This window comes from Ochotona curzoniae, unplaced genomic scaffold, assembly GCF_017591425.1.
Source record: "Ochotona curzoniae isolate NIBS_2020 unplaced genomic scaffold, NIBS_Ocur_1.0 contig_2699, whole genome shotgun sequence".
Lineage (NCBI taxonomy): Eukaryota > Metazoa > Chordata > Mammalia > Lagomorpha > Ochotonidae > Ochotona > Ochotona curzoniae.
The window spans coordinates 6,131,197-6,146,388 of record NW_024465561.1 but is presented as its reverse complement, the minus strand read 5'-3'; the positions used below and the strand labels follow the sequence as shown (position 1 = coordinate 6,146,388).

Sequence of the window (15,192 nt, the reverse complement as noted above, 5' to 3'; positions counted from 1 at the left end):
TAAAAATAAATCTTTAAAAAAAAAAAAAAAAGACAATCTACCTGGACAGGCCCTCATCCTCTTGGCCCTCCTTCGAATGAGTTCCTCACTTCTTACCCCTCCCATGGGGGGCATTGGAGAGCTTCTGTGGCTGAAGACTTCTGATGGGGGAGGGATTCATGTTTTCTTTCTTTTTTGTTTTTTTAAAAAGATTTATTTTTATTTTTATCACAAAGTCAGATATATAGAGAGGAGGAGAGCCAGAGAGGAAGATCTTCTGTCCGACGATTCGCTCCCCAAGTGAGCACAATGGCTGGTGCTGCATCAATCCGAAGCCATGAGCCAGGAGATTCTTCCAGGTCTCCCACGTGAGTGCAGGGTCTAGGGGCTTTGGGCCGTCTTCCACTGCTTTCCCAGGCCACAAGCAGGGAGTTGGATGGGAAGTGGGTCTGCTGGGATTAGAACTGGTGCCCATATGGGATCCTGATGCATTCAAAGTGAGAACTTAATCCACTAGGCCACCGTGCCGGGCCTGACACTAGGTTCACATGTTAGCTAGCCTGCTATTTTGGGGAGACGCATCACAAGTTTCAGCATTGCTTCTAACACTTACGTTGCAGAGGCACAGGCTAACACAGTGATGAGCTGTGTTTAAGCATAGCTCCTCATTCCCCAGGGTGCTAGAAACCATCAATTACAAAACATAATAGACACACATGAAGACCAGCTGGATGCGGCTAGATAGAAACTCCTGGTGGGATACCAAGGTGGGTCTGGGAACTGATAATGGGGAGAGAGAATGTGAGAAAAGTGCATTTCAGGAAAGAAGGAAAATAGATGCAGAGAATCTGGACACACAGATTAGGAAGTGTCTGTCGGACATGTAAGCAATTGCATCCACTATGCGGCTGGTGTGACCTGGGTAAGTCAGTAAATCTGGAATTGGGATGTCAATTACAGATGGGAAGGCACCCACTCACTCAGGAAGCACTGGGTGGTCAGCTGGGTCCCAGGTCTGGAAAAGGGAGGAAAGAACAGCAAAGAAACAATGTCATGCCCCCCACCCCCCAGGATGTCGCCATCTTCCTTTCCAGGCCAGAGAGATCATCTTCAACAAAACCTCTTTTCCAGATTTATCATCATTTATTTACCCAACTCACCAGAAATTTTGCCTGTTGTGTCTTTCTGCAATGACCATTTCATTTAGCAAATATTTACTGAGCAAGTGCTCTGGGCCAGGCACCAAAATGACACAGCAGGGTCCCATGCGGGAGCCTAGTGGCTAAAGCTCTTACCTTGCATGCAGCAGGATCCCATCTGGGCACCAGTTCGTAATCTGGCTACTCCACTTCCCATCCAGTTCCCTGCTTGTGGCCTGGGAAAGCAGTCAAGGACAGCACAAAGCCTTGGGACCCTGCACCCGTGTGGGAGACCCTGAAGAAGCTTCTGGCTCCTGGCTTTGGATCAGCTCAGCTCTGGCCATTGTGGCCACTTGGGGAGTGAACCAGAGGATGGAAGATCTATCTCTGTTTTCTTCTCTCTGTAAATGTGACTTTCCAATTAAAAAAAAATTTTTTTTAAATAATAAAATGACACAGCGCCAGGTCACACCAGGGACCAAATCAATACCACACCTCAAAATGTTTTACCCTCTGGGGAAGGAGACCCACGGAAGTATTTGATACACTGGGAAAGGGAAAAGCTTATGTCAAAGCAAGCTGAGGAAGGGAAGGTGGAGTAAGTGGGCGGTCAGAATTATTTCTGGGGGTGATGTGTGAGTGAGGACTGGAAAACAGTATGGAAGTTCCAGGTGAGTATGGAAGAACTCTGGCGTGCACTTCTGACTGAATGACAGTGACCTCAACAGGCAACAGAGATCAGAGAGAGGATTTCGAGGAGCAAAAGGGGAGTGCAGTGCAAAGCCAGCTCCACACGGCTGGAAAGCCTCAATGAAAATTCAAGTTTGCAGGACTCCCCCTAAGCGACACAGAACCGGGACGGGTCAGCAGCTAACACAGCCTGGACAGTCGTGAACCTGGCGGTCGAATCACCTGCCAAGTGATGGACAGAGCAGGGCTGTGTCCAGCGCCAGGAGCAGCCCAGAATGCTAGAACCATCGATGCTAGGAACGGGTACCCAGGAAGGGAGGGGGAAGAAGGGGGGAACTGCCTCAGCAGGGAAAGGACGGCGTGTTCCAAAGCCCCGCTCGGGCAGCAGCTCGGAGAAGGATGGGCGACTCTCCGGGCTGAGGGACACGCATCTGTCACGACGTTCAAAACAAGGCTACAGGGCGTCGGGAAATGGCGGAGGCCACCTCCGGGGCGTTTCCACTCCGCTCGCCACGCGCCGGGGACCCGAGGCCCTTCGGCGGCCGCTCCTCCGAAACTTCTTCCAGAGCAGCCGGCCGGGCGACCCGAGCCTCACTGAGGCCTCCCCGAGGACCGTCCGCTCCCGAGTCTCGCGAGAGCACGGCCTCGCCCGCCCAGCATGCCGCGCGCCGCCGCCGCTGTCGCCGCCGCCGCCGCCGCGCCGCGGCCTGAGGGCGGGAGGCTGGGGGAGGGTAGCGGAGCCGGCGCCGCCGCCATGTTGGGTCTGAGGCGTCTGCTGTAGGCGCCGACGGAGCGAGCGGGCGGGCGGGCGCGCGTGCGGAGCAGCGACAGCGGCGCGGGATCTGCCTCTCTGTGAGCGGCCCGAAGCGGCGGCGGCGGCGGCGGCGCCATGAGCGGGGGCACCCCTTACATCGGCAGCAAGATCAGCCTCATCTCCAAAGCGGAGATCCGCTACGAGGGCATCCTCTACACCATCGACACCGAGAACTCCACGGTAGCCCTCGCCAAAGGTACGGCGGGGCGGGCCTCGGGGGGTGGCGGGGGCAGGCCGGGCCGGGCGTCGCTCGGCGCCGCGGCCTCGCTCCCTTCTCCCCTTCTCCCCTTCCCTCCGCCGTCCTCCGGAGAGCCGCTCCCTCCCCAGCCCAGGCCGGCCGGACCGCGGCCCTCCCCGGGGGCTCCTGGACGTCCAGCCCCGGAGGTCCGCGCCTTCAATCCGGGATCTCCGGGATTCGGTGCTCGGCGGGCGGGCGGGCGGGGCGGCCATCAAGTCCGAGAACCCCGAGAGAGGTGTCTTCCAACTCGGAAAATTCGGTAGTTGTGTCCTCCTGCCACAAAACAAAGCCGGAGTAGTCAAAGAATTTTTTTTTTTCCGCCCAGCTGGAGTTGAGTGCCGATTGCCTAGCGCCCGTTTTTTCGCATGTATTTGATTTTTCCGATCGTGGCAATATTCCTCAGGTGAACTCTTGAACGTGTCAAAAACTTTGGGTTTGCTCTGCGACGCCCCTGTGGTCTCCACCTTGCCGTCGGTAACCATGGGAGCCGATCCCTTTCGCCCTGGTCCGGGCTGTGGTATTTACCTGTTCAACCGGAATCCTTGCTAGCCCTGTTGTGCAAGCCTCTCTTTGGGGGGTACACGTTGGACCCTGCTGGCTGTTTCTCCGATTGCCCTGTTTCTGGGATCCTGGGTGGGGAGACGAGTTCGAATTTGTACCCAGGACCCTGAGTGGCCCCGTGGGGGTGGTTCACGAGAAAGCAGCCCGACCCCTGTAATGTGTTTAGTTTCACCACAGTGTTTTTTGTTTTTTTTTTACTTCCGTTCAGCGTGCTGGGCCTTTGCTCTGCCAGGAAACCAGAGAGAAAAAATGAGCGAGCTGCTTGGTGTTCAAAAGACAGCAGTTGGGAGCCCTGGGTACACGGGACGGTTTTTTTTTCCAGCGCATCTGGTAGCGTGATGGGCGGCCAGGAACGGGAAGGACAGAGGTTTGGGGATAGAAAGGAACTTTTCTAAATGGCGAAAGGGTAACATTTTAAGTTATTTGATGGAAGAGTCATTTTGCAGTATCGAACAAGTGTCTCACAGCTTTTTGAGATGTTTCCTTAGATCCTTCTACTAGGCTTTGCCCTGGAGTAAATCTGAGTGGGAGAGCTTTGGACGTAACATAACTGTATTCTAAACAAGAGGGGTTTGAGAAGTGCCACAGTTGCCCTGCGGTGATAGTTGCATGCTCTGAATTTACAGAAAATTCTTAAAAATTGTGTACTTTAAGAAGTTAGCAAATAAACAAATATATGTATCCATTTTTTTTAATTTGAGAGGCAGAGAGCATAGCTGTTCCATCTATTGGTTTAATTCCCCAATTTCCCAAAACAGCTGGAGTCCCATCAGGCCAGCCTCAGGAGCTCCGTTCAGGCCTCCTACAGGGGTGGCAGGGACCTAAATCCGTAAACCATCCCTCAGCCTCCCGGGGTTAGGGTTAGGGTTAAAGGTTAGGCTAAAAGGGAAACTGGAGCCTGGTGCAGAACCCGAGTAAGCCAAATGCTACTCCCATGTCTGTTGTAAAAAATACTAGTAAGCTGCGGAATACTCCCAAACTTCTCTTTTTGCCATAGCTAACATTGTGTCATGAGACAATCATGACAACTACTGGTTATCTTTGGGAAATTGATTGCACTTGACAGTGTGTGCCCTTTGCTGGTTATGAAGGGTGTGACCGAAGGCACAGCCGTTCCCCAGCTCCATTTGCCATCCAGCTTCCTGCTGCGGCAGCACCTGAGAGGCAGCAGGTGCTGGCTCAGGTGGTTGGGCCCCCACCACCCACGTGGAAGACCTAGATTGAGCTGGCCCGAACCGGCCCAGCCGTGGGTTTGGGGGCATTCAGAGAATGAGTCAACAGGTGAAAAATCTCTGGCTTTCTGCCTTTCAGATACTTTTTTTAAATTTCTTTTTTTTTTTTAAATTAGACTTGATTAGTGATGCTTGCTAAATAAGTTTTTTGTTTAGCCTCATTTTATTATTTTTTCCTAGATGCTTATCTGTGTAGAGTTTCAGTTATCGTGACTTCGTGAAATTTGAAAAGGGTTCTCTCTGAAGTCTTAGAGCCATATACAGTTGAAAATGCGTTTCTCATTTAGGTGGCTTAATAACTTTCAAACGCATTGTTTTATTTAATTTGAACTTAAAGGTATCTTCTCAATTGAGTGACTTATCAGTGAGGTTACCTGAGCCTCCTTTATTTCTGACCCAAAAAAATCTGCATTTAATACTAACTTTTATTTTCTAGTTTTTTTTAAGTTTTATTTTTGATGACTTTCACATAGTTGATTAGGGTGTGAAGGATCCAGGGCTAGGGGAAAGTGAGACCATTATTTACACTCTCTCTTTTTCCTTCCTGTATCTGGGGCAAGGCGGGAGATAAGGCAGAAGCCACACCCAGCCTTCCAACCATCCCAGGGTCCCGGATGTGGGGCATGGCTCCGAGGGGCCTGCTCATGAGGTTTTGATAGTTCAACAGCTCTGAATTGCTGTTGATCCCGCCACTCCAGTCACTACGAAATCTCCAGAATCCACCAGCTGACCCCACACACAAAAAAAATCTGTATTGTGTTAAGATTTTCAAAGTATCAGTTGCAGTCCTTTTTGTTTTTTGTACTGTTAATGCATTCTTTTTTGCACAGACCTAAAAAGTCTTTGGTTTAATGACCCACGTTTTAATTGCATGTTTAGCTGCTTCCAGAGTCAATAAATATTCATTTATAATAGTTAAACTCATGTGAAACTGACTAAATTTATATGACATAAAATAGTTTGTTTCTGGTATTATTGCTTAATATCAAGAAATGAAAAACATTTTAATTGAATTCATACAAATGTCATTATATTTAATCCCACATGCATCAATACTCATGTACTTTTTCTTTAGCAATATGAAGTGTTGTGCATTGGGTTTGGGAGTTAGGTTTGCAAGCACTGTAAGTTACCAACTCTTAATATACTGTTTTGCCTGCTCCACTGCACCACAGCCCTGACCCCATTTACCTCACATTTAAAATTAGAAATGGTTAAAGTTCAGTGTGAACATTGCACCTTTTCAAGATGTGAGTGAAAATGATGATGTGAAGACCCTGGGAGAGGACGGCCTGTACAAACCAAGAAGGGAAAGACGGCGGAACGCTATTCAAGGAATTAGGAACACCACGTGGGGGCGTTCTCACCTGGAGATGATGTTTGAGAACTAGAGCACTTGCCATCTCCTGGTCCGCTCCCCACAGGCCCTGTAGCTGGAACTGAGGAGCTCAGCTTCTCACTGCTGCTCCAAGAAGTGCTTTGGTAGAGGTGCCTGGACTCCTGAGCGCTAGATTGCTATTGAACCCACATACTCCATGACAGGGTGTGAGCATCCTAACAACTAGGCTAAACATCCACCGCATATTAGTCTTTTTAAGCTGTGGATTAAGATTTAATCTCCGAGGGGGCCAGCAGGATGACTCAGTGGCTAAATCCTCACCTTACAAATGCTGGGATTCCAAAAGGGCATTGGTTCGTGTCCTGGCTTCTCCACTTGCCTGCCAGCTCCCTGCTTCTGGCTTGGAAAAGCACTGGAGAATGGCCTGAAACCTGGGGACCCTGCACTCGCATGCAAGACCTGGAATGAGCTCTTGTTTTGTTTCCTTCTTCAGATGGCTTAGCTCTGGCCATTCGTGGAAGGTTGGAAGATGTTTCTGTCTCTCAGTAAATCTGATCTGCCTTTCCAATAAAATAAATAAATCTTTAGGGAAAAAAAAAAGAATTAGGACCCAGCACAGTAGCCTCATGGCTAAAGTCCTCTTTTTGCACAAGCTGGGATCCCACATGGGCGCTGATTCTAATCCTAGCGGCCCCACTACCCATCCAGCTCCCTGCTTGTGTCCTGGGAAAGTAGTCCAAGTCGGCCCAAAGCCTTGGGCCCCTGTGCCCGTGTGGGAGAGGCAGAAGATGCTCCGGGCTCCTGGCTTCAGATTGGCTCAACCCCAGTCATTCTGGTCACTTGAGGAGTGAATCATCGGATGGAAGATCTTCCTCTGCATCTCATCCTCTCTTTATATCTGACTTTCCAATTAAAATTTAAATCTTTTTAAAAATTTGATCTGAAAATTTTCTTTAGAATTTTGTTGTTTTATTACTATTATTCTTTTTTATTCTAAAATAGAGCCATACATGCTGAACCGGTAGGCAAGACAAAAGCATTATTTCAAGTCCAGATTCTTGTAACTAAGCACCACTCAGGGACAGTCACCTGCCAGCATCCCAAAAGCCTCTTGTAGCCTAACCTGCGTCTTCCAACATTGTGACCTCTACTGTCTTATTCTGACATTTGTCACTTACTAGTTTATTTTTTGTTTTTGTTGTTGCAATGTTTTCCTTTATGACTAAAACTCATGTGTCTCATGTTAACAGTTCTGGATAGTCTGCAGTTGCCATTTGGATCGTTCCTAGTCGATGACATTTATGTGTAAGTGCACTGCTGCATCTTTACAGTATCAACTTAAGATTTGAATTGCAGGATCTTAGGGAGTGTATACCTGTATCAGTTAATGATATTCTATATCCCTCATCAACAGTACTTTGTATCCCGTATGTGATACCAGTCTCGTGAGTATGTAGTTACATATAGATTTAATCCTCATTTCCCTTATTACTGATGAGGTTGTGTGCTTTCATGTCTTGACCGTTTTGATTTGTATTTCATTTTTCATGGCATGCCTTTTGAAATCTTTTTCCTTTTCTAATTGAAATACCTCTCTTTGTAGAGTTCTGTGTTCTATGTCAGTCCTTAGTGTATATATTGTGAATATCTTTCCATTTGATGTTCTAGAGTTCTTGTTTGGATGAAATTCACTGGGATGTACACATTTATCTTTTATGGTCAGTGGGATCTTTAAGGTTTATTTATTTATTTATTTGTCTGTTTATTTTGGAAAATGCAATGAGAGAGAGACAGAGAGACAGGTCTTCCATCTGCTGATGCACTTCCCAAATGGCTGGAATGGCCAGGGCTGGACCAGACAGGAGCCAGGAGCTTCCTCCTGTCTCTCTTGAGTGCCAGGACCCAAGCACTTTTGTTGCTTTCTCAGGCGCAGTAGCAGGTAACTGGGTCAGAAGTGAAGCAGGAAGGATACCCAGATGGAATCCTGTTGCTGCAGGTAGAAGCTTTTACCCACTATGTTACAGTGCTGGCCCCTTTTTGACCTTTTTTTTAATATCTTTTTTTAATATCTTTTTTTAATATCTTTTTTTCCTATCCTATTATGTAGGTATTTTGGTCTTTTTCAACTTCTTTTATTTTTTAAGTTTTTTATTTATTTTTTTTTAAGGTTTCTATTTATTTATTGAAAAGGCAGATATACATAGAGGAGGAGAGACAGAGGAAGATCTTCTGTCTGATGATTCACTCCCCAAGTGAGCGCAATGGCCAATGCTATGCCGATCCGGAGCCAGGAGCCAGGAACTTCTTCCAGGTCTCCCACACAGGTGCAGAGTCCCAAAGCTTTGGGCCATCCTCGACTGCCTTCCCAGGCCACAAGCAGGGAGCTGGATGGGAAGTGGAGCTGCCGGTATGGGATCCTGGCACATTCAAGGCAAGGACTTTTAGGCGCTAGGCCACGCCGCCAGGCCCTCAACTTCTTTTTGTTTTTGTTTTTCTGTAGTAGAAACTTAGCAGAAACTTATTTTGTGTAAACATAGCAGAAACTTATTTTGTGTAAGATAATCAGTATTTAGATATCTAGTAAAGGATTTATTTGGTTTATATGCTGCATAATTTAGGTCAGTTACTTGGATACTACTTAAAATTTAAAATATATCTAGAATTGTGACCTGCTCTTGACATTTTTGACTGGTTGCATTTGGTGTGGCATATAATTATGATCTGGGTTGCCCTGCCAGAAAGTCCCTTGTTTATGCCTTTTCTGGCATAATGGCTTTTTTAAAAAATCACTTTTCTGTCCTGAAAGTGTTCCAATGTGGATGATAAGTTGTATGATCAGAAGTCTTGCTAAGTCTTGTGGAGTTCTGCTAAGGGGACGTGGTGCCTCATTTTCTAGAGATTTTGCGAAGTAGCTCTAGTTGTGTAAAGTGAAACTGAAAGTTTGTTGAGCTTTAAGCGTTAGAAACTAAGTGAACAGCAGAAGTCTGACCTGAGGAAGGGGTTTGTGTTAGAGTGTGGGTGTGACTAAAGGTACTCGGGTGGTGGGTTTGTGTAGAGTGTGGGTGTGATTAGAGGTACTCGGGTGGCGGATTTGTGTAGAGTGTGGGTGTGACTAGAGGTACTCGGGTGGCAGTGTGGTGCAGCCTGTGGTCTGACGCGGCTCTGTGTGTTTTCTTCCCAGCACCGATCATGATCTACACCAGGTCAGCATCGCTTATTTGCATATGTGTTTGTTGTCTGCCTTCACCTTCCCTGCCCCTTCTAGAGCCTGAGTTTGTGGGGTGAATGAATGTTTATTAAGTGGAGAAGTAAATAGAAATGATTTAGCATTTTAGCATCTTAATGCAGATGCTTCTTAAGGGTAGCTCCAAATAATGCCTTTTCATGTTTACTGTTGCGTTTCCATTTAAAATGAAAAAAGCAACGCACCCTCCGTAACACTCACCCTTAACAAGGAATTTTGGAAAACTTCAGTGAGTGTGAATACAGAAGAATAAAATCTTATGGCAAAAGTGGCATGGCTCTTATCCATTTCTTGATTGCTAATGACCACATAGTTATAAACTAGCTCCCATAGAACAAGTGGAAGAGCTTTGTGTGATAGATGAAATTCTTAGATTGTTTATGGCATCTTTTTTTTTTTTTTTTGCGTGACTTGGCAGTGTACATCTAGCAATTTACAAAATCACTACCTAAAATGACAAAGGTCTAGTGAAACTTTAAGCTGCAGTTTCTTTTGGTTGCCCTATTTAGAGACTTTGCCAGAACTTGAAGCCTTGGAAACAGTTCATTGTTGCTATGTACTTGAGTAATTCTGGGGTCTAAAGTCAGGTGCCAAAAACGAACTGTTCTGGTACAATGAGGTGACAAGACTTCTGATTGAAGTAAAGAAAACAACGTAAGCCTGAAGGAAAGAAATAGGAAAAGTAAAGAAACCTTTGCATAAAACATAGCAAGATTTTTTGTATTTAACCCAGTGTCACAAAATTACTTTTTTAAAATTAGTTACTTTATTTGAAAGAGAGAAAGAGTGATCTTCCATCCACTACTTCACCACTCAGATGATTGCAACAGCAAGTATTAAGCCAGGCCAAAACCATGGGCTGCGTCTGGTCTCCCACATGGGTGGCAGGGACCCCAAACACTGGGATTTTGCTCCTCTGCTTTTCCTAGATCATTATCATGGAACTGGATTGGAAGTAAAAAGCAGCCAGGACATGAACTGGTAGCCATATGGGCAGCTCTACCTGCTTTACCATAACTGGACAATGTAGGCTAAGCCTCTGTCTGCAGCACCAGTATCCATAAAGTTGCCAGTTCATGTTCCAGCTGCTCCACTTCTAACCCAGCTTCCTTCTTAGGGCCTGGGAAAGCAGTGGAGGATGGCTGAAGTCCTTGGGACCCTAGATCTGCATGGGAGACCTTTTCTTTAAAAGAGCTCCTGGTCTTTGGCTTCAGGTTGGCTCAGCTGCAGCCAGTTCAGCCATTTGGGAGTGAACCAGTGGATGAAAACCTCTCTCCTGTCTCTCCTTCCTTCTCTAATTCTGCCTTTCAGTTAAAAAAAAAAAAAAAAAAACATAAAACTAGTATATCCTTGAGAAAAAGTTTGAGTTGATTTGTAAAAATAGCTTCAGGTGAATTGCTCAGAGATGCAGGTGTCTGAGATTCAGGCTGGGAGAACCCAAGCCAAGCCAGGCTTCCTGCTGGGGATCCTAGCTCCCCTGGTCACCACTGCCAAATGGTGGGTGAATCTTGGGCTTGTGGGCAGCCAGAGCGACAACAGAACCAGCCGCCTGGCAGCAAGCTTTTCTGGGGTCTTGGGGATCTGGAAGTACTGCCTTGGGACTTCCATGGATAAGGCCACAGTACATGTAGGTTAGGAATGAATACTGAGGGACACTCAACGACAGGGCCACGGTACTTGGAGGTAAGCAAGGAAACTGAGACATGGTGGTTTGGAAGGGAGAGACTGCAAGATCTGTATGGGTCAGATTCATGCACCAGTCCACATGGAAATCTGGAGTTGGGCTTGTTAGCATGGAACATTGCTGACCACCACATACCAGGCCACACAAAAGCTAGGTGCAGGCTACCGATTTGCATGAGCCAGGGATGGGAGCAGACTGAGCAGGGCCAGGTTGCAGTACCTGCCAGTGAGAGTTGGGACTGGGAGCAGGCTGGGTCAAGCCAGGCTACAGCATCCAAAGGGAAAGGCCAAGATAGAAGAGGGACTATGTTAAGCTGGATCAGAGAAACCACTGGCACATGCAAGATCTATGGCCGGGAACAGACCTGGTTGAGGAGCAAAGGGGACGTCATGGGTGGGTTGTGGCTCCCACTGGTGAGTGCAAATGCTAGAGTGGGGGCTGCTGTCTAGTCTGAGCATGACTCTAGTATTCCTTGGCACAAGTGTGGGCTGGCTCTGGGTGCACCAGACTGGGCTAGACTCCAGCACCAACTGATGCACATGAGAACCAGGGTAGGCTAGGTCTCTGCCCATGCTGAGCAATGTGTGAGCTGTGTCTGGGTGTGGACTAGGCTTGGCTGGGCTGTAACACACAACAGTAAAAACCGAAATGGGTTGAAGTCCAGTCAGAAAAAGCCACTGTTCCTGCTAGGACAAGAGGTGGACTGAGTAGGGCTGGCGCATGAACCCAACAGTGTGTGCACGAGATCTGGCGTTGGGAGAGGTTCTGACAGGAGCTTGGGCAACTCCTCTGTTGGAACATAGTCCCTGCAGGTGAGCACAAAGAACCACAATAGGGAGCAGCCCAGACCAGGCCAGGCCAGGGAATGGTACCCTGGGAGTACCATTCACTCCTGGCATACATTTGGTGCAAGTTGGGGGCAGACCAGGTTGGGCCAGTTCATATCACCTGTTGACAAATCCAAGCACCAGAATGGAGTGTGGATCAGGCCAGATTAGGCCGCAACACAAGCCAGTTCACTTTAGGGTCAGGACTGAGGGCTGGCTGGGCTGGGCCCAGCCAGGCTATAGCACCCACTGGCAAATGTCAAGGAGAGGTGGGCCATGCCAGACTGGACCGCAGCACCCAGCCAGCACATGTGAGGGGGAGGGGCGAAGCCAGCAGGGGGACTGCATGGCATTCCCCTGCTGGACCACCACTCCCACTGGAGATCGTGAGATGAAATGGGGGCAGACAAGACTGGGCAGGGCTACAACACCTGTTGGCATCATGTGGGCTGAATCAGGGGAAAGTCAGGCTGGGCTGACTGTTCCTATTGGTGCATGCATAAGTCACAGTAAGTGTGGGTTGGTTGGGCTTTGCTGCAGCATCAGGTGGCAGGTGCTGGCAAGAGGACAGAGGGTACAAATTCTGTCAGGTTCAGCTGCAGAACTACTGGAGAGTGCAAGATCTGGAAGTGGGAACAGGTCCATTAAGGAAACATTAGGCACCTCCCTTGTGGGTTACCACTCCCACTGGTGAGCATGAGAACCGAGACTAGCGACAGGCATGACTAGACAGAGAGTGGCACCTGCCAGCAGGTGTGTGGGCTGGATAGTGATTGAGTTAAACTAGGCTTCAATGCCATTGACTTGTGAGAGCTGAATGGCATGTGGGACAGGTTGGATCAATCTGCTGTATATACTGGCAAGCACAGGAACCAGGGCAGGGGGCTGACCTGGTGGGGGTTATTGTGGGTCGCTCTGGCTAGGCTGCAGCTCCCACTAGTGTCCATGAAGACCAAGTGTGTGATGGCAGGATCGAGCTGGGCTGCAGTACACATTGGTTTCTGTAAAAGACAGGGCTGGAGGCAAAACTGACCCAGCAGTTGCAAGCAACAGCATGTGCATAGGCTCATCGAGGCAGCGGACTGTGCTGGACCCTGTACAGGCAAGCACACACGAGAATCAGGTCTGGGATCACTTCAGATGAAGTTTCTTTGGAGATCCCTGCAACTGAACTGCGGGATTCAGAATCCCAACCATGGAGAGAATTGCAGGTTCCATAGTTTGACTGTGGAGTGCATGTGTCAGAACTGAGCCTCCTCAGTGGCTTAGACGGAGCACTGGATAGCATCATAGAGGATATGGCAGTCCATCGGAACCTGCAGAGGACACCTGGTACCACAACAGAGGAAGCAGAACAGAATGAATTGATCAGCTACCCCAGCCAAGTGTTTGCAGTGAATAACTGGGCAAATGGAGACTCTAAGGTGGACTGTGACAGCCAGTGGATTCTGGAGAGATTTCCTTGTGCTTGGAGTGGCAAAATCAGCAGTAATTTGTTTTGTTTTAAGATTTATTTTATTTTTATTGGAAAGGCGGATATACAGAGAGGAGAGACAGAGAAGATCTTCCGTCCAATGATTCACTCCCCAGGTGGCACAACAGCTGAAGCTGAGCCGACCAAAGCCAGGAGCCTCTTCCGGGTCTCCCACACGCGGGTGCAGGGTCCCAAAGCTTTGGGCATCCTCGACTGCTTTCCCCGGCCACAGCAGGGAGCTGGATGGGAAGCGGTGCTGCCGGGATTAGAACCGGTGCCCATATGGGATCCCGGGCATGCAAGGGGAAGACCTTAACCACTGTGCCACCGCGCCGGGCCCAGCAATAATTTGAAACTATTGAACTATAGAAACCTCGTGAGCAGGACCCTAAATCACGCCCCACATTGGGGACCCTGGGGTGATGTTGGGAGGCTGAACCCCAGGTGCTGGAGGTGTTTGAGAGGCTGGATCTGGCTTCTCTCCTGTCTTCCTTCTTCCCCCACATACAGGAAGGAAAAAAAGAGAATGTAGAAATGATGATCTCACCCACCTTCCTGTAGCCCTTAACCCTAATCACCCTAACCAGCTGCATACAAATAATTAATAATTAAAATAAATAAATAGCTTATCCACTAGGAGCTGATTATTAATTTGTCTGGCTTTTGTTTTTGGAATTAAATGTGACCCGAAAAAAATCAATTGGAGTACTTAGCATCTCTTGTACCATGGATAAGTTATTTAGCTTTGTTGATAACTTTTCTTAATAATTAAAAAGATTATTTTACTTGAAAATTAGAATTACAGAGAGAGAGAGATCTTCCATCTGCTGGTTCATTTCACAAATGGCTGCAGTGGCCCAGAGTTCAAAGCTAAGGGCCAGGATCTACTTCCAGGTGTCCTACTTGGGTGCTGGGGTCCACTGCCCCGGGCCATCCTCTGCTGCTTTTCCAGGCTGTTAGCAAGGAGCTGGATCATAGGTGAAGCCTATGGGATCCACACGGGGTGCCGGTTCCACAGGCAGAGATGATTAGTCTTATTTGCCACCCCATGTCAACCCCATGTTATTTATTATTTAGCTTTAGCTATTTGAGCTTTTTGGTAGGGATATTAATGCCTTTTTCAGAGTCATACAATACTTACTTACTTACTTTTAAAAGTGACTGGTTTTTTGTGGGTGCTTGCTTAACCTACTCTAATGTAATGGCTATCATGTTATTTCTAGTCTCCATTTCTATCTCTGTCTAGATGCCCAGTCTCTAGTACCGCAACTGTATGCACCATTCCAAGAGAGATGACCTATAATCTCTTCTAAGATTTATTTATTTTTATTGGAAAGGCAGATGTGAAGGAGATAAAGAAAGATCTTCTGTCTACTGGTTCACTGCCCAGGTAGCCACATTGGCCAGAGCTGCCGGAGCATAGCCAATCCAATCCTAAGCCAGGAGCCAGGAAGTTCTGGGTCTCTCACATCAGTGCAGTGTCCCAAGGGTTTGAGCCATCCTCTACTGCTCTAGCTGCAAGGGAAATGGATGCAAGTATTTTCCCGCTAGGCCATTGTGCCAGACCCCACCTTGGAATCTGTTAATCTTACTTTTCACTTTTCTTCATATCCATTACAATTTGACCTCCCTCTTTATAGAACTGTTTAAATTCTGTGAGCTGGCCCAGCACTGGCCATTACAGCCATCTGGATAGGAAACTAGTGGTTTTGGAAGATCTCTGTCACTGTTCCTTTCGAATTAGTAAATCTTTGAAATTTCTGTGAGCAGTCAGTCAGTCATTATGATCAGTATATGTCCTTGGCCACAACCACCAGTTCATGTCCAAGCTGCTTCACTTCTAATCCAATTCCCTGCCTGATAGCTTGGGAGAAACAACAGAAGATGGCCTGACTGGGCCCTCACCACCCACAGGGGAGAAGGATCAGTTTGTACTCAGCGTCTCATTTCAGTGTCCTAAACCGGTTCTTC

General features: G+C 47.7%; 1 protein-coding gene across 12 annotated transcripts in view; it reads left to right on the top strand.

The window, feature by feature from the left end:
* The first annotated feature begins 2,466 nt into the window (after positions 1 to 2,466).
* Positions 2,467 to 15,192, top strand: part of LSM14A (LSM14A mRNA processing body assembly factor) — a 55,705-nt gene continuing 42,979 nt past the window's right edge. For 4 of the 12 annotated variants that reach the window (XM_040976455.1, XM_040976462.1, XM_040976456.1 and 1 more), the window contains exon 1: positions 2,467 to 2,818. In XM_040976455.1, the coding sequence (XP_040832389.1) occupies positions 2,698 to 2,818 (121 nt within the window). In that variant the 5' untranslated portion in view covers positions 2,467 to 2,697. The remainder of the gene's footprint in view (positions 2,819 to 15,192) is intronic. The other 8 variants (XM_040976466.1, XM_040976463.1, XM_040976459.1 and 5 more) reach the window with 3 other exon arrangements.